Below are 26,520 nucleotides of genomic sequence, written 5' to 3'. Positions count from 1 at the left end.
TCAGGTACTGTACTTTGCTTCGTTCAACAACGACAGCCTTTAAATGTTCTGGATTAACTGGGGATTTCACACATGATGTGGCGGATTAATATTTCTGTTAAGCTTATGCTTCAAGCGCAAAAAATAATAACCTTTTTGCGCCACAAGAAATATAATTATCTCTTTGGCTTTTTATATTCCCAATGACCTTCTACATCGAAGCACGGCTGCGATGGCTTCAAGCAACATATAATTAGCCGCTGAATCACGTACCGCTACTGATAAGCCTGAGAGTTACAGTACGCGAACCTTGAGCTCCAGTATTCGTTACCCTGTCGCGATATTACCGAGACTGATAATGTCGATAAAACTTAAGCTTTTAAGCTAGCCTCCGAGTCCCATTGTCGACCCTTTGATAGCCCTTCTGTTAGAAGTCACTCAATAAGGCTGGACATGCATGCGCCGGAGGAGATGCAGGCATCACACCAAGCAACAGCGCCGCAACACACCCGTAAGTTCTCCGGCAATTTGACTTGTGTGAAAACGATTTTAATGGCAAGCGTTATATTGCTAGGCAAAAGATAAATTTGGTGATCCTGTGTACGCAGAAAATTCCTCCAGCACCACCCCGTGCGCATGCGCGAAAGACCAGGCTGGAGAAAGCTATTAACGAAGAGGAGAGAGATTGGCTGGGTTAATAGATGACGTACCTACACTTTCGCATCTACCAAAACTCGTAACGTGGAACGGCGCATGACCCGAGAATAATGTGGTTGATCCCTCCTTCGTAGGAATCGGCACAAACACGAATGTGAAATCTGCCTTCACGGAAGTTGAATGTTTATTCTGCATCGATGTGAACTTGCACATCGCTATTTATAGTTCATCGGTGTGGCAGCGTTAGAGGCAATAACATCAGGCACTGGATTACACGCGCCGGAGCACTGCGTAAATACGACTTAAACCACACGCGCTCGCAAACCTTGCGAACGAAAACCAAGTGGTTGTCAGCGAGCCGTTTGGTGAAGTCACGGTCCGCTGCAGCGGAAGGAACATGATTTGCGGGTCGGCAGCTGTCTTTTGGGTCTGCTTAGAGCCCGATGTCCTGCTAGCGGGTCGCTTCAGCAAAGGTGTGAACACTTCGGTCGTGCTCCGTGGCATGTACGGCAGGTGGTTGAGTTGCGAAGAGCTCAGCTTGGGGAACGCGATAGGAAAAGTTCGCGGCCCGCAGCAGCAGCGCCAACTATCGGCGCTCATAAGCGTCACAACGCTTTACTTCGCTTCACCTCTCCTAGACGGCAGCACCGTCTGAATAGAGATCCTTATAGGAAAGGATATAAGGCGCGTCCGTAGAGCTAAAACCGGCGTGAGTCATAGTTCAATTGGCAGAGCGTCTCACCCCTCCCGTTGCGGCCAGAGTGATCGTGGGCTCGAAACCTAGCGCCGCAACGTCAGTGAAACTTTTCGTGGCAATGTCATTTCCGTGACGGATATGACTTCGGTGAGGTCTTGTACCCCGGAATAAAACAGCTTCGTGGTTAAACGCTGACGGCAAGTTGCATCCTCGCTGGTCAACCGTCTTTACAGAGTGCGTGGGCACATATTTGTACGGCGACAGGTATTTAAAGCACGGTATCCTTACCGCAGCACTCGCTCAAGCCTGTCGACGTAACACCATACCCATTAGACGGCGAAGTAGCAGACTGAGCCATTAAACTGTTCTCGGAATGTTTCCCCACAAAAGTAAATGCAGCTTTGAAAGAATACACAACGGAACCCTGCAGTCCAATTCAGTTTTATGATGAGGGCCAATAGATCGGACATTCGAGTGAAGCTGACAGGCTCTATAGGAAAACTCAAAAGCCCAGCCAACACGCGGCCTACACAAGACAACCTAATGGTAACCGAAAGGCTGTCCCCAAGGTATTGAGATCTGATCTAGCACCACCTTGCAACCTGCTTTTTTAAGTGCAAATCACTTTATGGGCTCGCCTTGACGTCGTAGCTCGCTAACGGTAGATGTGACTGCCGGAATTAGGCGGCGCAGCGAGATAACGGACCCAAGTAGAGCCTGATGTACCGTCGTCATGGGTTCACACAGAGGCTTCGGAACCCGAGCGGTTTAAATAGTCGTAAACGTTCGAAACTCGTGAACCGCTGGCGCTTGTCATACATCTCTCCGTTGTTTAGCCAACAAAAATTCAGGTATATTTTGGAAAAAAATTATGTAATTAACTGGCAGCGCCCACGTACATTTAGTTAGGAACGCTCGTGGGGTTGCTTTTTACAATAGTAAGCGAAAAAAGAGGCCGCGCAAGGGAAAAAAAAATGGCGCGTTCGAAATGCCGCAAACAGCTCCAACATACGAAATTAAAGCAAGCACAAAAAGAACAGAACTCCCGGTAGCGCAACTTCAGGCAGGGGGCGCGCGAGCACTGCGAAGACGGGAAATTCGAAATGCATTGGGTGGCAGCCATGAACTGACAACGGCGCTGCAGCCCTTTATGGCGAATCACTGCTCTGCACTACCGACAGCTTACACGTTCAGTGGAACGGCTGTAATTTTTTTCCTTCCTTTGACCACATCCTGGCCAAAATGAAGTTAGCCTCTATTTACTACTACTACTATTACTACCGCTACTACTACTCACGAGCACTTGGGGTGATGTGTTGGCCGGTATTTCCCCGTCGAGCCTGAAAGGCTCCCGGAGCGACGTTTGGGCCTGTGTTTTTTATGTATAAGCACACGCCCATCACACGTTGCCCCTTTATGCGTGCATGAACAGGTGTGAAGTGGACGTGCAAGCACAGAAAGGCTTCATACGCTCACCGATGACACGCTTGTTGCGTTGGTGCAAGACTTCAACGGGAACACCTCACGGCCCGATGCCACCTGACCGCTGTCTTCCAAGGTCGAGTGGTTTCGGTTGGTTTGTTACACAGAGAGTAAGATGCCTACGACGGGGGAGGGAAACGGATAGCCCAATTATTATCCGCTAGAATAAAACTCGAGTGCTTAGAAATTTTATTCAGCTGATTTTTTTATAGTTTTCCGTCTCATTATTGTCTTCCCAATCTTCCATATCCACCTGAATACATTGTAATAATCTCATTTGGCGTAGCAAGCAATGCAGATAGGAGAGCTGATTTCTCCAGTCAACATTAAAAGTTATATATATCTCTCTCTCCTATTCGCGCAAGCGTCGCCGTTTTGTGGGCCGTGAAAGCGTGTGTAGATGGTGCGCTTGAACTGCGCGAAGGCACTCGCCCGTCTCTGCGGGGGCCGCCAAGGTGAAGGTTGTCGGTGCTTAAAGGAGGCTGAAGCCAACGCGCCAATGGTCCGTTCTCGCCAAGGCTTTTGTAGCGACGTCGGGACCCTGGCCGCGCAACCTTGGCTTCTTGCGCCGCGCCTTCCTCAAAGGGACTAAAAAACATTTATTACAGCCCTGGTTTGATTCTTTGGGAAGCCGCCCACCCGGATCTTGTACCATGGGCTACAGCTCCAGACGGTGTACAGCAAGGGTGGTACCTTCGGTCCAGGTTCCCAATGTTTTTTTTTTCCTGGACCAGACTTTGTGTGTGTGTGTGTTAACTTGTAAATATGCCCCTCTCTCCCTTGTGTTCTGTAAATATGTCACCTCTATCCTCTGTCTCTCCTGTCTATGAATCTGTCATCCTCTGCCCCAACTCCAGGTGTTCCGGTGCCCACCCCTAGGTGTGACAATTTACGCCTGCTGGTGGTCTTTCCTTTCCTTTTCCTTGACAATAAATTCATTCATTCATTCATTCATTCATTCATTCATTCATTCATTCATTCATTCTGCGTTGGGGGCCCGCAGGGCAAGAGCGATGTGTTCTTCTTATAAGTCGCTGGCAAGCACTGCCTCCCATCGGTCCGCACTGACGTTTTATATACTGAGGGCAGCCTTTGTGTTTTGGCCTCCTCAGGTGGTGAGATAAACGTGGTTTTTTTTTATTGCACCATGGGCCCGAGTCTGCATACTGAGGCCGTCAATTTTGCTCAATATATTTAAGTTAGGGAATATGCCCGTCTGCAGCTGTCTCCAGTCAATGACATCTGCTCTCGTTAAGGATTCGTGTGGCGGAGGGTATCACGTTCTGATACCACGGTTTATTAGCCAGTGTTTCACGGCATTCCGGGGAGACATAACGGAGTTCTTCGAGGTCGGAATTCGTCTTTTCTCCGTCTGCTGCGAGCGCACTAGTTTCTTGCTTACATCATTATTTCAATGCTTATCGCGGCATTCCCTCGTTGGCTTTCTTCCCTTGGCATCGCTCACTGGTTCCCAATTCGCTGCGGCTCCTGGTTATTTTCGGGGGGATTGCCCAATCGTCTCTGTCATTGGCGCCGCTTTTATTTTTGCGCGTTCGTATTATTTTGGCCCCACCATTCTCTTGTTGTTGTTGTTCCTCCGGGTATGGTGCATGCCTTTCTCTTCGTGTGGGCTCCTCTTCTTTGCTATCCTACGAGGCGATTGTCCTTGACGCACAAGTATATTCTTTTTCTTTAATTTCTTCGGCAAATAAGCGACATTGCAGGACTAATAACATTATTTTATTAACTTTGCCGAATAGGCAGCTTCACGCAGTTAATTGCGTTAGTTGGATGGTGCATTTTTGCCATATTGGTGTTTGAGGTTTTTCTTTTTTTGGAGGGGAGGTTCTTGCATTTTGGCGTCATCACGTCAATTCCTTTCTCATGTATTTAAATTTTGCTTTTATCTATTTAAATTTGCCTTAAAATACTCCACATTTTCAACATCATAGAGACGAGATAAGTTCAGCTCGCCAATCACGCATTTTTATACGAGTAATACTGGCAAGGAATACTTTCAAGGAATACTTTTAGGCAAGCAATACTTCCGTAAGATTATGAAACGAAATATATAGATATTAAAGCATAAACATTGCCCCAAATACCAGTCAGCGACATTTCCCTCTATCTTTTATTGCACGCAGCCGAAGACAAGAACATGTACGCAATGGAGATCGCTGAGAACTGCGTTTCAAGCAGCGTCCACGGCTTACCCGTCCCCGGGGTGGCGATTCCAGGAAAGGGTGAGGAGGGCTGGTGGCAACGAACGAAGAGGATCTACGCCCAGGAATGGAAGATAAGAGACACCGTGTTCTGTCCTCAGTCAGCCATGCTGGGGTTCGGCGCAACTACGGCAGCACTCACGGGAAACCTGATGGGCATGGGAATAGCCACCATGCCCTTAGCCTTCGCTGGAATAGGTGACGTGGATTCTTGGACCGTGAAATAATGGGCATCCTCGATTTACCAGTCCTGGACGGTCCGCGGCAGTCCGAGGACTGCGTTGGGACCGGGAGCCCCATAGGAATACATGGGAAAATCGAGCGCCGGATCGCGTCTCGGGCAGTCCGCGGACGATCCGGGACTGATAATCGAGGAGGCCCAATATTTCATTCCTTGCCGCAACGCATGATGTTGGTCTCGTTAAAGTTCTAAGTGGCGTTTGAAGCCCTATAGATGTGTCTGTTTTATTTCTGATTCAGTTCTAGGAAGCACCAGCGTGGAAACAAAAAATAACAATAATCTCCAGCTGAATTCCTGGTTTAAAGTGGTAGTTTTGCCTACAGGTGGTGTCGTGCATATCACAATGACCTGGAGCCACCTGGCTGTCCATTGGGAGTGGTGCGCGGGAAAGAATTTTTCTATGACAATTTGAATTCATCTTAGACTATTTGAATATGTTTGAAGGCGTACTTCACTTTGCAATAACCCCCAAAACGACGACGGCGATAATGATGATGGGGATAGCAGTGGTGATATATCATGCATACGGACAACTGCCCTTCTACTTTTCAGGCTGGAGTGCCATACTCTTCATCTTTATCTTTGGTGCCCTTTCTGCCTTTAACTCCCTGCTTCTGGGCTGGTGCTGTGACATCCTCGAAGAACGGCATGAGGAGTGCCGAAAATTTCACTGGTACACCCGATATACGGACATCGCGACAAAAGCCTTTGGACCATGGGGCGGGTATTACTGTTTTTGTGTTTGCTTACCTTTATATGCGGCCCTAACAAGTTGTTTGCCCGGAAACGTGCAGGACTTTACGTGGCGACGTGGAAATGGACCGATGATAGAGGATGATAGCGCAACTATGGACTCATGCGTTACAGTAGCGGCCATGCATTGCCACGGCATTGCAGCGCAATGTTTGGCCCAGACGGCAAAGAAGTCAAGTGTTGAAAAATGACCCAGAGAAATAACGTTGATGGCAAAAGAAGTGACCTTAACTTCATGAACCTGAGCTACGCGGAGTCGTGCCTAACGTTTTAAAAATGCTCTGATCAGACGGTATGGCAGCGCCAAAAACCGAATATTGCGGATAAGCAGTATGCGTTGCTGTTTGCAAAGTGACTGCGGATACCTCGACGTGGATATTTTCTAGTGTGCGTGTCTAACACTAGGTTAGGCTTCACAGAACGCGCACAGGATTAAGCTAAAAATATCAGTACTTTGTGGTAAACCTCCTAATGCTTGCGCTGTCCCTTCTGAGTTAGCCACCGATCAAGTCCAGCCGTTAAACATACATGGTACAGAAGTGCGTGTCTTATAAAAAAAAGAAAGATCCAGATGGAAGCACGGGAGTACCAAGGGGTGGAGAAGAGATGTGTTATATTTCGCAGGTAAGCTCTAACGGAGCAAGTGTTGTGAAGTTAGACAATCTGCACTGACTCACTCACCCTTGTTTTCGATTTCCCACAAATGAACGACTGCTCAAACGACTAGAACACACCAATAAAACCTCGCAATGACACCAAATTACTCAGTCAAGCTCCTATCAACAAAGTAATTGCGATTGAAAAATTCAGTAAAGTTTTGCGCTGGGTAGGATTCGAACCAGGGTTAGACGGAAGGCGAGATGAACATGTAGCTCCCGGAAAACCTCATCCGGGCGCTTCTAGCTGACTAAATTTAAAACTGGTGAATGGCTACTGGCATTCTACCTAAAACCATGTCTCAGAAGAATGTAGTTAGTCCTCCACAAGAAATCTACACATAGAAACTAGACAAATCGCAATCAGACGAGTAGCAAAGTGCGTTACTACTAATAGCGCATAGTCCGGGAGAAGGAGTGCGAATGGCCAAGATATTAATTATAGAGAAATATGAAGAGAACGTTGCAAAGTAAAAAAGGTGGTTTTGATAATCAGGGTTCAATGTGTCGGGGTCAGAGCATTTCACATTGATCATGCTGGAACGTGCGAATATTTGTAACCTGTGGTTGTAGGACTTTACCCCTTTTGTCGAAGGAAAAAAAACCTAAAAAGAGTAAATAACTGAAAATGTGAAGAACCAATATGACCTGAAAATATTGCTGTATTTCTTACGCCATTCACCCTTAAATCCTTCAATGCATTCAACCGAGTATTGTATGCAGCTTCAACGTAGTGTGATGGCTTCAGAAACGTTTTTAGAGAGAGGTTTGAAGGCACTCTTATCGAACGGTAGTTTAATCGGAAGAGGGTGGCGTGTTATCATCACCAGACGCCCACTGCAGGGCAAAGGCCTCTCCCATTAATCTCCAATTATCCCGGTCCTGTGCTAACTGCGACCAATTTGTCCCCGCTAACTTATTGATCTCATCTGCCCATCTAACTTTCTGCCGTTCCATGCAACGCTTGCCTTCCCTAGGGATCCACTCTGTTACCCTTAATGACCTACGGTTATCTTGCATTCCCATTACATGGCCTGCCCACGTCCATTTATTCTTCTTAGTTTCTACAAATATGTCCTTAACACGCGTTTGTTCCTTGACCCACTCCACTCTCTTCTTGTCCCTTAATGTCACACCTATCATCTTCCGTTCCACTGCCCGCTGAGTCATTCTTAATTTAAGTTGAACCCCCTTAGTAAGGCCCCAGGTGTCCTACGCCAAGTGTTTAGCGGATGCGGGTCACTCAAAGTCAAGTTGGCGTTCTTGTTGTCGCGGTCATGGTCGCCTTTCTGTTATGTCTGGGGTGTAGTAACAAGAAAGGTCGGGCCGTCTGAATGTGGTACGAGTGGTCCTTCACAAGCCATTCGACGGCAGAATGGCAGATGGTATGGATTCTACTAATAGCCTACCAGTTTTGTTTCGCGACTATAGGACGCTGGAATTGGATAATGTAGGTTCAGTCTTGTTCAATGTCTTGGTGATGGGAGCACCGACAAGGAAGAGAGCATTACGGTACAGCGGAGAAGAATGACGGAGCGGGAGGCCAGCACGCGCTGTGCTTGCGCAGTGTAGAAGTGCGGAAAAACTCTTGATACGTTGCTCGGATCGCGAGTGTTTCTGCTTATGTGCGCCGCGTCCGCGATCAGGGAAGGGAGGCGGTAGAATATTTTACGGAGGCCGTAGTATGTACGAGTGTATGATATCACGTGGCTCACGTTGAATTGATAGCGTTGTTTATCGTTTCGCCGCATCGACCAAAGAGTCATATGCGTGTTTGCACACCTATGACGGATGTAAAATAGATCGTTCTTTAAATGTTTCGCTATTTTTGGAAACCGTCCAGTACCAAGTTGCAATGACTAATAATTGTAGACATCGCGTGCCCTCCACTGACCATTACAATTTTAGGAAATCTGCTGGACCCGGCGGCATACCGACCCATAGCACTTGCCAATTGCGTTGAAAAGCTTATGGAATGAGTTATCCTTGCACGCCTGCCTTGAGATATCACCTGCCAAGTGCGCCGCAATGGCCTTCACTAAACGGGATGCATCCAAGTACCATTTAATGGCCGCTGGCGTACCAATACCATATGTCGATCACCACAAATTCCTTGGTGTCAATTTTGACAGTCATCTGACTTGGACACCACACGTTGGCAGCTTAAAAGAGAAGCTGACATCATTTGCGGACATTATTGGTATGCTCCCCAACAGCGCTGGTGGATGCAGTGTCAGCTCTCTTTTAAGGCTATATGACGCTCTCTGTGAAGGCCTCCTCCGCTACAGCCTCCCAGCACTGACCCCACTCTCCAAAGGGAACTGTAGAGGGCTAGTACGCATACAGGCCAAAATATTACGAATCTGTCTTGGGGTTCCTAAGACCACATCCACTGTGGGAACCATGACAGAAAGTAGACGACTTCCGTTTCCTACTTTGCTGGCACTGGAGCTATACGCAACTGCGCATTCTAACTAGACACCGTGGGAATCCACTAGCAGCGGTCTATGTGTCCAGGGCGCAGGAGATCCAACCTTCACATTTCCAGGCCCCAGCCCTTTTTCTTCACCCACCGTGGATGTTCCCTCCCATGAACATCACAACCACTGTTCCTGGCTTCAAGCGCAAAACACACATGCGCCGGCCCCAGCTTTGAAATTTTTTGCCTTGGACCTCATTAATACTTACTATAGAGCCTATACTCATGTGTACACGGACTGATCAGGGACGGGTACCTCTTCGGCGATTGGGATTTGGATTCCCTCGTCGCGAACCACCATTTGCGACCCACTTAGCAACAAGACGTCAACAATGGCTACCGAGCTCGCTGGACTGCGGGCTGCTTTTCACTACATCTCAAAGCAGCCACCCACCGAATGGGCTTTTTTCACTGATTCCCGGTCCGGTCTAGTATACTTAAAAGCCCTACCGAAGGATCAGATGGCATGGGAGATACATCATCTGCACCTCCAAGCAACACAACAGCCGTGTAGCATCGAACTGCAATGGCTTCCTGCTTCCTGCGGAGTCGCCGGAAATGTTGCAGCTGATACTGCAGCCTCGTCGGCCAACAACCTGTCTGTTCCACCGCTACCCGTTCCTTTTACAAGAAAGGATGCGGCAGCCCTTGCACATTCGATTGCCTGGAGATCACAGCGGTGCATTTGGACTGACAAGAATCGTCAGTACACGCCTCTGCATACCATTGACCCTAAATGCAGCTTCAAGATGCCTCCTGGGCTCAGCAAGCGGGAGGAAGCGGTATTGCATCGCCTACGTCTCAACGTTGCGTACACACGGCATTTCCACTGCAAAATTCAGCAGGACTCTTCACCATTCTGTCCAACTTGCCATGTAACCGAAGACATCAAACATGTCATCTGTACCTGTCCAAATTTCACAGTGCCAAGGCAGAATCTCCTAACATCTTCGTGTATGCCACACCACGCAGGCCTTGAACTAAGGGCAGTTTTGGGCTCTTAGTTGGACCCACGCCAGGCCGTACGGGCTACCAAAGCTCTGTTGGTGTTCTTGCGTAGTACTGGCTTGGAACAAGTGCTGTGACCAACTTAACTGTGACCAACTTAACTCTGTATATGTGCTTTCCAAACTCTGTAAATGCGATTGGACACTCGTGCGCAACACCTCGTTTTTATTTATTTATTTATTTATTTATTTATTTATTTATTTATTTATTTTAGTTCCCAGACCCTCATGTTTTCGTTCATTCATATGACGTAGCATGCTAAGCGCTATTGCTCGGCTAACCCCGCTTTTACCATGAAATGCATTCTCTCTCTCTCTCTCTCTCTCTCTCTCTCTCTCTCTCTCTCTCTCTCTCTCTGGAGTGGTTCCTGGAGCACTACAACGTCTACCCTGAATTCATGACTGGTTTCAGTCGTGGCCGTTCTTCTATTGATTGCGTTATCGACTTGGTAACCTTTGTGCAGCAGCCGAGACGCATGAAACGCATCTGCGCTGCACTCTTTCTGGACGTGAAAGGAGCGTCTGACAACGTGGAGCATGATGCCATTCTTAAAGCACTGCAGGCAGTGCGGCTTGGCGGCCGAGTCTACCAGTGGGTGCGAAGTTACCTCTCGGGGAGGCCACTCTTTGTAATGACTCAAGATGGCCCAACGTCGATACATTATACCCAACGCGGTTTCCCCCAGGGAGGCGTCTTGAGCCCCACGTTGTTCAACATCACATTTATCGGCCTCGCAAACTCCCTCCCAAGAACGGTTCCTCTGCCGATTTAGGCGGATGATATTTGCATCTGGGCAGACGGAGTGACTCGACGGCACCTGCGCGAGCGCCTGCAAAAGGCTGCAGATTTGACCAACACCTATCTGCACAAGCAAGGGTTGGAAGTGTCTTCCAGCAAATGCGCAGTGCTTGCGTTCTGACGGAAGCCTATGTATGCATACCCTTTGACAGTTATTGGCGAAAGGTTCTCTAATGGGGAGTGTCACAAGTTGCTCGGCGTGGTCGTCGACAGAGACTTTTCTTTGTGCCCCACATTCGTTGTTTGAAGAAGAGGCTGTCTGCAGTGGCCCATTATCTCCACTTCATCGGCGGAAAGACGTGGGGAGCACCTATGAAGTCAATGTTGCAGCTATGTAATGCACTATTCTTGGTCTCGCAACGGTACAGCCTGCCTGCACTTTCAGGTACGTGCCATACAAATATTCACCAGCGGAAAAGCATACAAGCTCATGCCCTCCGAACTTGCCTTGGCCTACCACGGTGCCCGTCAACAGCTGCAACCATTGCTGCGGCTCGTGATCACCCCTTACCCACTTACGTGACAATTGAAACACTCAGGGCACACATTAGGCACCTAACCAGGCTGCCTGATCATCACCTTGCTAGTCTGCCATCTAATCGCCCCCATGCGTCTTTCGCAAAGGTTGTCGCTTCCAACATCATTAGCATGCCGTCCAACTATACGCCAGCGATGAGGCCGCCACTCCCACTTTGGTGTACGACGCAGATCCGAGAATGCCTCCCTATCCAAGGCTAAACAAAGAAGCAAGATTTTCCAACACTGGCACTATACACGAGAGATACAGTGACCGCACCCATATTTACACCGATGGCTCTGTAACAACAACTGGTTCTGCCGGCGCCGTCGTTTTACCACGAATGCCCATGTCTAAAGAATTCAAATTAGCCCATCTTACCACTTCCGCGGCTGCAGAACTTACCGCCATCCGTTGCGCCCTGCACACCGTTGAACAAACTTCATGCCGAAGATGGACGATCTTCTGTGATTCAAAGCCTGCGCTTCAATCACTTCAGTCAGCCCTGTGCCGTGGACCTAATGAACAGCTGCTGTCCGCGATAAGTCTACTGTACGGCCGTGCCACCCAAGCGGGTCAAGACATTGTCTTTCAGTGGCTTCCTACTCTTTGCGGCATTGACGGAAACGGAAGTGCGGACGCTGCCGCCCGCTTGGCACACCAAAAAATACAGACCATATCTATTCCATTATCCAGGACGGACGCCGCTGGGACTCTCCGCAAACTTGCTCGGGAGACCACGCTATCCAAATGGACTACCCAAGAGTTCTGGACCGGCATCTTCAGCGCCCCCTTCCATTGGGCCTCCCACGATCTGATGCAACCATTATTTGTCGTCTCTGGCTTGTGGTCGCATTCACAAATGCTTACTCCTATTTGATTGGAATGGCAGCCAGTGAGGCGTGCGAAGTCTGTGACACACCAGAGACCATACGACACGTCCTATGCAAGTGTCCACGGTTTTCATCTGAACGAAGCCAACTCTCTTCGACTTTACGAAAGTTAGACTCTCGGCGCCCGTTCTCTGGGGAGACAATCCTGGGCCACTGGCCTTTTCCGTGATCTACGGACAAGGCGAGAAAAGCGCTCCTGTGTTTTTTGAAAACGACGGAATTGCATAGAAGACTGTAGTGCGAAAGACTGCCCTCTATGAACTCACTGAACTTGTTTGTCTATAGTGTCCTACCGTGAGGCACACCACTCTACGCTATGTCTGTACCTTTCCCCTTCTTTTTCTCTTTTCCTCTTTTTCCTCATTGTTCCCCTTTCCCCCGTGCAGGTTGGCATACTAGGCCGTAGCCTGGATAACATTTCTGCATTTCCCTTACCTTTCCCCTCTCTCTCTCTCTCTATCTCTCTAATGGCGCAAAACACAACGCGTTTACTTGGAGTTGACGTCACTCTTTCGGTTTCTTTTGTATCAATATAGAGCTTTTGCATTCCTTTGTTGTATCAAAATACAAATTAAGCACTGTAGGCGCGTTACCGGTTGGGGGGCACATTTAGCGTACCTGAGTATTTAATGTTTACCACGAGGTTTTTTGTGGAACGCGCAATTCGTGTTCGAAAATGAGGTCACATACTACTCCAAACTGCAAATAAACTAAATGTCGGAAGACACCCGAGCCATGGTGATTTGATGACGGGCACAATCCCAGTAAGTGACGAAGTCATACAAATTTGGATCTGCTCCTCTTTATGAAATGTTAGGCAGTACGCGAGTTTGGTACCACAACAAAGCGTTGTTTCTTTTGCTAATCTGTCTGAATTGCAGGAAAACGACAGTGGTGCTGCGTCTACTCAGCGTGGTTGGCCTCAAGGCTTTGCTACTTCTCACCGCCGCTGAATTTTGTGGTGATGTTATAGGCGCCTTTGCTCCGCCCCTCGAGATTCAGGGCATGTTCTACTGCGTCACCGTGGCCATCTTTGGAATAGGTTTCGCCATCACGCCAATGTGTTCCATCACGCGATACTGGTGAGCGGCCATCGATGGTGGTTTCACTTATGTTTTCAGTACAGTGCGAAGAGGGCTTTAGCACAAATGCCCCGTGAGGAATGCCCTCTGGAATGCAGAGTCCCTGAGATTCTGTACCATTTTCATCAAGAGTGACGGATGTCAAAATAGTGATGCCTGATAAAGTATCGTCATGCACGATAATGGTGTAGCTGATGACTGGCTTGAAAACAGCCGTGGCCGTAAAGCAACTCCATCCGGGGTCGAATGCCTATACGTTTCCCGTTTTTTATGAACACGTATGAGGTAAAGTGAAAAGTTCTTCTGCAAAGCTGTACATCCTCGTAAGGCACTGGTGTTGGAATCACACGCCCTTTTCTTTTTTAGGCTTCAGTACGATGGTACATCACCGCTCAGGAAACGAGCGCTGTCTATGCAGTTTCGAGATTTTTGTTCTGTTAAGATATGGCTTAATATTTGTGCCCCGCACCCCCTACTAATGCGACACTTTCCAACCCTTGAAAAGGTGCTTGAACTCTTAGCATGCACTTCACGTTGCGTGATAGCGTCCTGTACACGAACGTCAACTCATTAGTATTTTCGGCTAGCTAAGTATCAGTGAATGGGACAAATGTTGTCTTTTATAAATCGATTAATACCTATGTAAAACTGCCTGATAAATCTCAGTTCTCTGCATTCGGCTGAAATTTTCACGTTGAGGAGATATGCCCTCTAGCGTTTAGTTTTCGGTGTATTATGCTGTTGAAGCCTACTTGTTGCTTTGTCAGAATAGGCTTCAGGCTTTCGTAATTCATGTGGGACGGATACAATCTACCCACTACAAACCACTGGAGGTCCTGTACATTCGGCCAGTGATTCTTCGTGGTAGTGTCGTTTCTCCACAGCGGCCAATTGAATAAGCCCCGTTTTGGGACGTTTGGTTTGGAGAACTGCTCGAAAGTGGCAAAAGAGCCGAACTGCTTCATCTGCTTTTCTCTACATTTGCATTATTTCTGAAGTTTGCGATAAAACTGGTCCTATTGCTACCAGAGCAAAAGCAGGCGTTTTTAGAACCAAGCGTGTGTTTTTTCCGAATCATAGAAATGGCTTTCGCTTCTCAAGGTCACAAAGCCAGAAATCGCAGTCTTTTTTTCTGGGCACGTGAAATATCTTAAAAATCGTACAAGTTTCAGATCGTGAATAGATTTGACAAATGATTTCACAGTTTCGCAGCAGACAACCAGTGCGGGTAATTCCTTAACCCGTATCTATTGCATGAAAGGCAGACACTGTATCTTCGTTGTGGCCTTTGGTGCCCTATGACCTTCTATCGTAGGTTATTCTCCAGGGATGTTTAAGAAGGCAAAATGTGTATTCCCTCCCAGGCAGCTGGTGTTAACCAATGTGTATTTCTCAAAATGCCCTTTATTTACATTTTCCAGACAGGGGGGACCGAAATATAAAAGTCGGTCTATCGCACTCGTATAGTAATAGCACATCTATCAAGTGTTAACCTCTTCTAGCCTGAATTTACTGTAAGGCACGAAAAAAATATTTTTGCTATAGCTTTTGCTGGTCCGCTTACGGAAAGCCTTAGAAGAACTTACCCGCATGCTAGGGTTTTCGGAAGAAAGTTACGGCTATTGCACAAAAACAAAACAAGAGGTCATAAAAGGCCAGTACGTGGTAAAATTCTTCAGAAACTAATTATTTACAGAAACCCCGTGTGGGTTTCAATAAATTACCTATTGTGGCAACATTTTTATTGCAATCAAGATGCTTACACTCCTTTAGTAAATACGGGTGTAAGTGGACGGCCACAGAGGAACGGTGATCATTGGCATAAACCAGAGGAATGGGAGCAGTCAGCACTTCACTGAAAGTGAGGTATATGATGCCACTTGTTCGAAATGTTGCCAACAATGTGTAGATTCCGTCTGAGCACGGGCGTTGCAGCTACCGATTTTTTTCTTCTGGTTGCGCGGCTTACAATTGGTGCGAGGCGAAATTGCGACAAACGGTCATAAGAGTTAATTGCCAATATTTTGCGCGCGTCTTTTTCCAATTTCAGGGTCAGCATGTGGTGGTTACCATCCCACCTGATACTTGTAATCCTGCTAATCGCTGGTAGGGCGTGCACCCGAAGCGAGCCAGGCCTGGCCCCGTCCAGCAGCAGTGCCAATCACAACGCCATCTTTACGATTGACCTGGGCCAGTTATTTCCCGTCCGCCAAGACCCCTCCCCCGTTGCGACATTGACCGGCGGCTGGACCGAACCAATCACGGGGGCGTCCTTTTTTGCCAGCCTCGGCATTTTAGCCTTCAACTACGCAAACATCGCGGGCTTCCCGCTCATTCGTCGCGACATGGAAGCGCCGGCGACCTTTAACAAAGCTGCCTTGAGCAGTATCGCTGGTAAGTGTTGCGTAGGAGGCTATTCGAGAATTAACCAGCGGAGAAAGAAAGCGCGTGTATAACTTTTTAAATGCAGAGCATTTCAGTAACTCACGATGTCACCCGCGTTGACGTCCGTAGTCCGCACCGTCGTTGTCCCAACTATATAAAAAACATACTATCCGGCGCCAGGTTTTGATCCCTCGACCCTGCGGGCGGAACGCAATGTACATGGTGCTCTACCCACTGCGCCACAAAGCCGACACAGAATGGGACGCTACTAACGCGGCTTATATCCTTGACTCATTTAAATTGCTGCTGACGAGCGCTCTCTCGTCAGCAGTTGCCACAAGTGCAACAACATTGACGTAACGCAAACTACTTAACGACCCCGGAAATGCTCTGCATTTGATCGTGCCCCTCACGAGGGGGATGTTTCACTGCGTCTTCCTACTGGCCAGTACACTCGTCGCCATCTGTCGGATGTTGTGCGAACCCTTTGCGGCTGATGGCGCGCGATTTTAAACGACATTTTTTTCTCTTTGCGTGCTCAAATGATTTAGAACGTACGCCGCCATCCCTCGATACCAAAATTATTACAGTAGCCAACCGTTTTTCCGGATTCCAAAAATTCGGACTTTCTGGACATTCCGCACTTTCTCGAGGAACCGCCACTTGTCCAACAGGGGTAATGTATATGAACAACGGATATTTGGGACAAAAAAAGGTAAAAGTTCAATTTTCCGGAGAAACATATCCGCGACAGAGCCACGGTGCGACTCCAAGATGACGCCATTATGATTCCTAAGCTACCTGGCTAACTTCGGATTGGATGGCGATTGACTTGACTCCCGCCGGGGTAACGAACTGTTAATTTGGAGACCATAAGTTTGCATGTAATTTTGCAACCATCAACACAAGACATTCCCAACGCTTTGGCGTTGTTGTCCAACGTTTACGTAGAAGACGTGACGCTTGCAGAGATACGAGTAGACGTTTTCACGCGGAAAGGGTAATTAGAGGCAAGGAACCATTCGCGAAATCTTAAGTCGTATTTAAATGACATAAACTTAGTTTTTTGACTCGAGGATTTTCTGGACTGCTCATCTATTCGGGCTATTTTTCGTTCCCCTCCAGGTCCGAAAAATCGGTCGACTAATGCAGTATAGAATTTCTCAGGAGGCTAGCTAGAAAGAAAAATGTTGCCTTCGGTTTCTACCAATTTTCGTTCTGCTTGTTTGGTGGTTGTTGCTTTCGGCCACCGTGACATGCATGGCTGAAGAAAATTCTGCTCCTTTTATGGGAACCCCTTCACCCGAGCAAGGGAAGTTCAGGGAATCTTTTCCCTTTTTATTAAAATAGTCTTCATGGCTTAGGAGACACAACTGAGTTCTTTTCTTCTTCCAGCCAAACTTAAGTGTGTTTAATCATTTCGCAAATGGCAAACTTAAGGCGCCATGTTTGCTGCTGAATCCGGTTCAAAAGCGAAGGGGCTTCACTGAGTTCATGCCCTATCTAAGTTATGCACAACAAAATTAACTTTGCCTTACCCACAGAAAGTTGCGCGCAAGTAAGCGTTCGCAGTTACTTCCGTGTATGCTTCGATCCCTCCGCCTTAACAAATACGAGTTGAAAATCCCGACGACCATTACGCGCCAACCTGACATGCCCGCAAACATTTTTCAAGGCCTGCAACACCAAGCGGTTTATGGCACACAATGGTTTAAAAATTCGCCTACCTCACTGCGCCCGCAGTAGAGCCCGATACCATAGCTTGCCACTCGGACAGCAAATTTTGTTATGAAAGTGCGGCGTTCTCTGCCTCACTCGCGCCGTTCATTGTAACACCAGAACGCACTGCAGGAAATCCAACTTTATGCAAACGTAGTGTCTACAGTGCCGCCCGAAGGCACTCCAGCTCAGCGTTACAGCCGTGGCTAGAGTTCTGTCCGACGCTATTTGAACATTTAAGGCTACGCTGACACAGGCCAATGTCTATTCCTTAGTCTTAAAATTTGCGGCGTATATATTCAACCTGAAACTATTGATAATTGTTTTGTTTTGTGCCGGGATGCGATGTTTTTCTGGGACGTTTTGCAACGAACTGTCAAAAAGGACATGGCATTAACCCTTACACAATTCGGTTCTTGCCTTTTCGAGATACTACTGGAGTGCCATATGATATATTTGTTGTGATGGGGTTGTACAGCTTGTGGAAGCGCCGCATGATTGACAGGCACGCGGGACACCCTCGCCCAACGAAGTCAATTTTTCGGGAGCAGGCTGCGTTGGTGCGGAGCATTTATGCGGCGCAAAGTTACCCACCAGAATGGCTGCATTTTTTGGACGCGTGCGTCTGCTTGCCGGAGTTTTGACGGAAGACTTATTTTAGCTGCAGTGATGTGCACCTTCTTGGATGACTGAGAGATTTTGTAGGCTGTAATAACTGTAGTTTTCCATGCAGTAAAGAAGAAAAAACGAAGCATCTGCCATTGTGGCGTAGAGGTTCCGTCCTGAATTCTGTTGTAAAGGGCGGTGGTTCGAATGCGGATCCTACCCTCTTTCTTAATTTTAAATTTGGAGTTTTAATTACACATTTTATGACTTAGGGTAGTTTTCAGTGTTTTAAATGATTTTTAGTTCGTCAGGTTGTGTAAAGTTATTTAGTTAAGTTAATTTATGCTAAGTTAAGTTGAGTTATTTATTTACTCTGGTTATGTCAAGCCCAAACATTCTTTTGGTTTGTACCTACGCACTGTCTTAGAGTACAAAACATAATGACCGAAAACACATCAGTCTTATCTAGCTGTAAGCAAACAAAAAACCTGATTTAATTTTATGTAAGGGCTCGATAGATATTCACCTGTATTTGTGTCGTCTACTTCCCTTTCCCGACAAATAAATGGAAGTGTTTAGGCAAATTTTGACAAAATTAGTGTCCGGAGTTCGGTGAAAGTAGCCTGAAGCCTCTTAAAAGATACCTAGGTGCGGGATATACAAGGAATATGGGTCCTTCAGCAAACAAACTGGTAAACTTGTATTTTCAAGCGATTTTGAAGACACTGCGCTCTTGTTCTTTATTGTCAGGCTCTTGTTGTTTATTGTCAGGTGCACTGGGGCACGTTTAACCACTACAAAATGAATACCAGCACGCGTTGATTGAACGTCACTAAAAATCGAGTAGCGCAAACTTTTCTGTTAAATGCAACTCGGAGAACGTTTGGATTGTTGAGTTCAATACACACGCTGCAGCACTGAAGGTATCTCAAGCGAATCCTATAGAGCGGATCGCCCATTCACACCGTACTCGAGAGCGTGTCAGCGTACACGGTATTTCATAAGGGCAGCGGACAATGTGATGTAGGGGCCTCAAGGCGTTCGGCTACTTGAACAAGAAGCATCTTTAACCTGGCATTGCGCACGTCTCAGAAATGCACCAAAGCAAATTTTTACTTTTAATTTACAAATACTGCTGTCTTACAGTTGGATACATTGCAGGACCGAATTCGTACCATATGTTGTACCATAGAAATGCATATAATTGAACCACACGCCATGCACCATGCACCATAAACGCGCCATATAAATGCACCAAATCCGCACCATACTTTATTTGTACATGGAATCTCAATTGCGGGAGCAGTTTTGGATAGCCCAGTAACTGTTGGAAACTGTTCCAGGGCAGGGGAAGAGAAGAAACTGGAGGTCGTTGTTGAATTTTCACCACGTCAAACACTTTTCTAATGGGGGCCAAAACAGGACACTTGTGCGTGCAGGCTTCTAAACACGTTAAAGATTCCCACACTGTCTAGGTTAATCTATAGCCCTCCACTGCGGCATATCTGATATGTCAGGTGTAGCTTCGGCCCGTAACACCTCATTTGTAATAAAGACAAAGAGAAATACTTGCGAGCTATTTCGACTACCTCTCCAACACAACCCCTGCCGTTACCACTACACTACTACCAACCCTACTAATACCGCTGCGACTACTTCCACGAACAGTACTTGTTTTAATTAGTGTCGCTGGGACCATTATCACTACTCGAGAGTGTAGAGCCAGTACAGTTGAACGATTCAGAAAATTATATTGCCGAATCGTACCCGTTCACACGTCCTGAATGCATCCTTTTCTCTCTTGTGTATAAAGCAAACACCTTCTCCTGCCTGGTGGTTGGAGCCGTGGCGTACAGCGCTGTCGGTGCCCGAGTCAACGGCAACATCGTCTTGTCCTTGGGCTCGGCGGGTGTTCGGATGGCAGCAAACTTTTTCCTGATGCTCGCGTGTGATTCTACCTTCACACTTATCCACACGACGATTGACGAGCACGAAAGCGTCAGTGACTACGGAAAGCGTGAGTTTACCTCAAAAACCAAATGTACCTTTATTTCAATAACCAGATATTGAACACACCGGTTTGTGAAACTATCCCTGCTGCACGGCATCGGCACACAATCCTACTGAAGGCTTAGGCGTGACTGCAACGATATTGCTGTGCATTTATGAGCTAAATAAATCTTTCTTGTTTTAATAAAGAAGAAACTGAACTTAAGAGATAATAACTTTGCCCTCCTGCGCCCTCCTGCGAAGTCCTGCGCCCTTCTTTCCTGCGCCCTCCTTTCGAACTATTGGAAAAGCCAATACCCAAGCTGCCTAGGTTCGCCTGTTTCTTTAATTCACCTACAAAAACAGGCGGATGGAGAAGCCATGAGGCGCTGTAAGAATACGTTGGTATTACAGAACGATTCTCCGAATTTTTGTAGCTCTCACCTAGTGCAAGGGATGCAAGCCCTCTGACGAACATGTGCAGCCCCCACCGGTTTCCGAAACTTTAATTCTAGGTCAGCATGCGGAAAGGTTTGGCGCAACGGTTAAAATTCACTTTTGAGAAATACAACAGGGTTACAAGAGAAATAAATGTAGAGATAGCTGATGACAAAAATTGAAATCCCGGTGGAAGTTTCTTTGGTCAAGGTTGAGCTTTATTCAGGTTACTCCCTACTAACTACAGGCCATCAAAGAGTTGCTCTGCTCTTAGGGAAAATGACGGGAGTGTACGGCGCTTTCATGAAAACGTACAGAGAGACAGAGAAAAAAGAATCTAGGTTTAAAGACGCCATGCAAACAAGATACAAGTTTCTTTTATTCGAAATATTTCATGTTTTATAGTGCCCCTAGCGCTTGTCCACCTGCAAACTATGCCGTATTCACTGAGAAATTATTCAATTTATGTTAAATTTTGATTCTCCCACCAAATCACGTGTTTTCGGGACGTCTGACAAGAAGTAACAAGGGCGGGTATTCAAACGATCTACCAGAGCGTCATTACGCTCTGCGACCTTTCTTATCGTCAGCTTTCCCAGATGGCGCTTCCAAAGTGAGCCGCAAACACTTGTCCGCCGTTGCTTTGTTTTTGACCGCATTTGCACCTGGCTTGTTTTTGTTACGGTAGAAAGTAGTTGTTTCATGCAACATGGGGTGTGCTCGACAAGCCGGTTCACGTAAGAAAAGGTCGCTTGCGCCAATCGGCCAGTGGCGTGTAAAAACACTCCAAAGCGGCTGACTCCTGTGCAGCTAGAACAAGCATAGCTCGTCCAGTACCAACTGCATTGCGCATGGTTACTTGTATGCTTACGCGTGTTTTCATAACTTTCATTGTTTACCGCACCATTATTACTGCTGTAAAATGAATATGCATTGCATTTAAGCGCAAATAGCTCGTTCGCCAAGCTTTATAAGCCCTGCCTAATTTCCGTTAGCTTTTCCCGGCCTCAGCCAACGCACAGCTGCGCTCATATGACATCATAGGTAATGTTACGAGAAATGAGCTAGTGGGTTGCACGGCCATTCCCTTTTTTTCTAATTATATAGCTTATTTGAGCAAAGTGTGCGTTAGAAGTGGTATCAGTACGATTCTAACGAGGGAACGTTTCGAATGAACCAAACTCGTGTTTTGTCTCCATGGCCCCCTTAAGCACACCGGATGCGGTCAGCCTTACCCGCGGTGTGGCTTCCTGGGACGAAAAAATGATTGACACGCGCGCCGTCAACTGGGAATGTTTTCTTTGGGAAGTATGCGAAGATTTCAGGTCGTTGGAAGACAGTGATATTCGGTTATTTTGAGAATTAGGGCACTGTTCTAGTTCCTTTGCAATGCTCAGTGTTGTCATTACGATCGCCAGTATACATTGCCTAAATTCACACAGGTGTTTTACGGGCCTGGTTTTCTTCGATATTCGCTTCCACCGAAAGTTATATCCTCCTTTCTGCGAATACAGGAAATATGGGGTTTCTTCGTTAAGGCGATTACAATTACACTGCGGATATGAAAAGGAAAAAAAAAAAGTCGCGCAGTCGGTAATCGGCGAGGCTCTATTTATTACGCCTGCCAAACCTTGTAAAACAGCAGTGGTCGATGACTTACTAAAAAAACGACTCTTCCGAGCTGTCTGCTAACCACAAGGAATAATTTATTGGTTACGACAACGTGACATGACTGCTCACTCCGGCTTTGAAATTGGGAACTAATTTTCGTGTATTCTGGAATCGTTTGCGCAATAACGCCTTTTTCGGCATACACCCCCAAGGAGAGCGCTTTTATTTATACGTTCACGCAATCCCAAAACACGGTGTCGAAGGAGATGCACCAAGATATATCCCTGGGGCATCAGCTTCCATTGAAATGATTGATACAAATGGTGCCTTATGTTTTTAAAGTGGCTGAAACGGTAGCTGATTGTGTGTGAAAGCATGTGCGCACGAAAAAAAAAACGTTAAAAATTAGTCCGGAAAAAATTGCAATACAGACAGAAAATTCCCCGTGGTCAAAATAAAGCAGCTGCTTTAGCTGCACTCCCACTAAAGTGCGTACAGTCATGAAAAAATGTAATGCGAACACGAAAATATAAACCGGAATACACCGATAGCGTTATTTCTTCTCATACAAGTCCAATTGACGAGTGGCTTAATTACAGTAACAAAGTTGGGAAGCGTGGCTTTACAGATATTTCCAATATTATGCCATTATTGTACCTCCATGAACAGCATTTTTAAATTGTGCGTGTTCTGGTTTATTCATACCATGTTATAATATCTATGTTTTGACACGGATACAAATAGCGCTGAGTGTAAAAAACGTTACTCAAATCATGCACTCCGCTCTCTGCTCATTCTCACCTCGAAATTAATATTGTTACAAATATTTATTGAAGCATTTCTACTCTTTCTCTGTTTTACTGTGTAGTAATTGATTCACTTGTATCATTGTTTCTAATTTTCTAGATATATGTACTTAAATGTTTTTATCACATTTATATTTATGTTCACTAGCATTTTATGAACATAGCATCGACAATATTGGTAATAATAATGTACTGTCTAGATATTTATGCTAAAAACACCATTTTCATCGAATCTCCTGTTTGCTGCACTGTAAAATTACGTATGTCAATCTTAATAGGAGATCCAGTTGCAGTGTGTGACTTTGGGACCTCCTTCTATATATCCTAACCATGTACTCAACATTCTATTTATAGTAAAACCTTTCGACTTGACTTGACTTGACTTGACTTGATATTTCCCTGCTCGCATTTTATGTGCTCATGACTGTACTATTATGAGCACTATGAAAGGGAACACAGGAACGCGTAGAAAACACCCTCAGACCCAGCTACGCAGCGGCCGCTGTCGGAAACAAAGTGGAAAGGGAAACGCTGTTCTGACAACTGTTGCCATTCCCGCCGTACGTCTTATTAGCTGTTGGAAGATGCCGTATTATCGGCGAAACGATGTAAGCTGCTGCTTTGCAGAACGGATAGCGTGGGGTGCCAATAGTTAGGGGTAGAGCACCCTCCTTTCCATCTGTTTTTCACAGCGCCATCCGTGTATCGCTCCGAGTCTGTTTCAAGGCTGCTTGCCACGCGTTCCTGTGTTCCCTTTCATATTGTTCATAATAGTACATAACCACCCCGCTTGGGGGCTTTCATGTCTTCCAGTTAAATTGTACCCTTTACAAGTCAAACGTCAAAAGTGTGTTCCATGCAAACACTTGCTGTCGGCACCTCCCAGGTTTGGTGTGGGGCCGCCTCAAGCGGAGCTTTCCGATTATGCTGGTGGCTTGTCTCCTGGCCCTGGCCGTACCTTTCAAGGGCCCGATGATGGCGCTAGTCGGTGCCCTGGCCGTCTGTCCAGTCATTTACGTGCTCCCTCCCATCTTCTACTTCAAGCTGTGTCAGAAATCCGACGACTGGCCTGAAAGGTGAGAAAAGCTGACATTGATGTCTTAGTAAAATTTTCTGGTGCGGTGGTTTGTTCGTAGTATTCACAAAACACTTTTCAAAATTTCCCCCTACGGCTCAGCATTGCTGAATGGAATTCAATACAAGCCTCCGTAGCCTACTTAACTGAACGTTATGATTTTGAACTGCGTTTTTAGCTTGCCCTGATAATGAATACTTGTGATGTCTTCTTGAAATATTACGGTTTCTTGTTCATTTTCGCTGTTTACCCGATTCTAGTGCCATTTTATCACTTTTCTTTTTTGTTGTTCAATGTTGTGGTCCTATCTGACCATGTGGTTGATTTTTTGCAACAATTATATGTCAAGATGCACTTTTTTCTGTGCGTAAATATGTCCCCACCCAAGTAAATGCCCCCAGGCCCTTTAGGTCATGTACAAAAATTAGAAATAAACAAACAAATAAATAAATGAGAAAAAAACAAATGCAGGACAGACAAAAAAAAACGGACGGGATCGCGAGTTCCGGATGTCTGTTTTGTGTTGTCTTTCTTGCGCTAACTTTTACTGCGAACGACATTGATGTGATGTTAAGGGCAACCTTCTTTGCTGGAGATCATCTTGTCTAACGTATTGGACACCATAGGCATAATTAGTATCCCACCTTTCGCTACACCGACTTTTGTATACAGAGCATTTCTTAGAAAACACAAGGTTTTTATGCCATTTTGTTGTTGGTACTTCCTTTCCTTTGGTTTTTGGTCTAGCCTTCTACAGCCACTTCTCGGAAGACGTTTTAAGCTCCAGGGTACCGAATTCTCTTTCGAAAGTTATTTATGCCAAACTGACCAGCATAGGCAAGCTCTTTATAATACACAGTCACCGTTGACGCTTCTCAATAATGTCAATTGATTGATTTTGAGGTCCACGCTACAAAGGCGATGAGGCGCGCCGTAGTAGAGAGCTCCGAATAAATTTCGTCCCCCTGGGGATATTTAACGTGCGCCGAAATGTCGAACCCAAGAGTGTGTTCGCTTTTCGCCTCCATCAGAAAAGTGGCCGCCGTGGCCGTGAAACGGAACCCGCTTCCTTGGGCCGCCGTAATTCGAATAATGTTTAGACCGAACAGAAGCTCAAGCATATATGGCGCACAGTGCAAGTACATAACTGAGAATACGGAAGTTATGAAACTTGAATTGCACGTAGAATTAGTTTTCTTTTTCAAATGTAAACAGAAAAAAAGAGAGTTGCGAACGATGTCGAAAACAAAAAAAAATGAAACGAGCGTTCCTAACTAAATTAACGCGGGCGCCGCCGCTTAATTACGTATAGTTGGCATCAAATCTACCTGCTGTGTTATTTGCGCTAAACAACGGAGAGATGTATGAAAAGCGCCACAGCAGGTCACGAGTTTCGAACGCTTATGACGACATAAACCGCTTGCCTTTCAAAGCCTCTGAGTTACGCCGGGATGACGGAACGCCATGTGGCTCTACTTGGGTCCAGCGAGCGAGCTACAACGACAAGGCGATTCCATAAAATGCCCTGTATACGTACTTAAAAGACGTTCCGCTAGGTAGAAGGAAGCTGTACATGTTCGCCCTACTGGCAATACCACAATCCCTGAGACCCTCCAGTGTCAATCACTGTCAGTGCCTCAATGCTGGGCATACGTGTCTGCTCCAACTTTTCCTCTTTTTTTCCTCTCTCTTTTTTGCCCATTTCCCCTTTCCCACGTGCAGGATAGCAAACTAGGCTCTAGCCAGGTTAACTTTCCTGCCTTTCTTCTACATTCTTCCTTCCTTCCTTCCTTGTGGACAAAGGATATACAATGACTGGTTGCGCTCACGCAGGTGAAGGCCGCCAGCTCGCTCCGCTGTTTCCTCAGTCTTTCCGTCTCAGTTGCGAAGGGGACAGAATTCTTTTCTGTTGCGTCCTTCGCAGGGCCCTGAGCAACGTGATGAAGGCAGCTCTTGCCGCATCACTGTTCATTGGACTCTTGGTGGCGCTCGGCGGAAGTTTCGCCGCCATTGCGGAGATAGCGTGGCAAAGCAAAGCCACGACGCAGTCCTGTCTTCGGGGCTTCTGTTACACCGAGCCGTTCCAGCTGGTCCCGACGCCCTTCATCCTCTCGGATATGATTGAATCCGCCATCAAGGGCGTGAAACTTCATGTCGGGTAACATAGAGACTGCTTGCGTAACTCATTGTAAATAAAAAAAAATACACACTTGTGAGATAATGCTCGACAGGCACGATTCTGTAACATGAAGTCGTTCCTCGTTATCTACCTTGCCTTAACTCACCGTCATAATCTAGAACGCTCCCAAGAAGCCAGACTCTGTAACGACCTATGGTATTTAAGAAAATAAAAGCTCGGAGGGCTTCTTTTCTTTGTAACCAGAAGTTTGTGGAAGGAGAAATAAACTTATTCAATACGAACGTAAA

General features: G+C 46.5%; 1 protein-coding gene across 1 annotated transcript; it reads left to right on the top strand.

Annotated features, from left to right (window-relative positions):
• Positions 1–391: 391 nt before the first annotated feature.
• LOC144141611 (uncharacterized) lies at positions 392–26,520 on the top strand. The gene is made up of 8 exons (XM_077673154.1): positions 392–490; positions 4,960–5,235; positions 5,831–6,002; positions 13,264–13,464; positions 15,515–15,858; positions 19,988–20,191; positions 23,905–24,094; positions 26,018–26,520. Exons 1-8 carry the CDS (start codon positions 433–435, stop codon positions 26,253–26,255), a joined length of 1,683 nt encoding a protein of 560 aa, XP_077529280.1. The 5' UTR covers positions 392–432; the 3' UTR covers positions 26,256–26,520.

Source organism: Haemaphysalis longicornis, unplaced genomic scaffold (genome assembly GCF_048455015.1).
Source record: "Haemaphysalis longicornis isolate Haplotype H1 unplaced genomic scaffold, Haemaphysalis longicornis Haplotype H1 scaffold_6, whole genome shotgun sequence".
Lineage (NCBI taxonomy): Eukaryota > Metazoa > Arthropoda > Arachnida > Ixodida > Ixodidae > Haemaphysalis > Haemaphysalis longicornis.
Note: the sequence above shows the minus strand (reverse complement) of the source record. Positions and strands in the feature narration are given on the sequence as shown.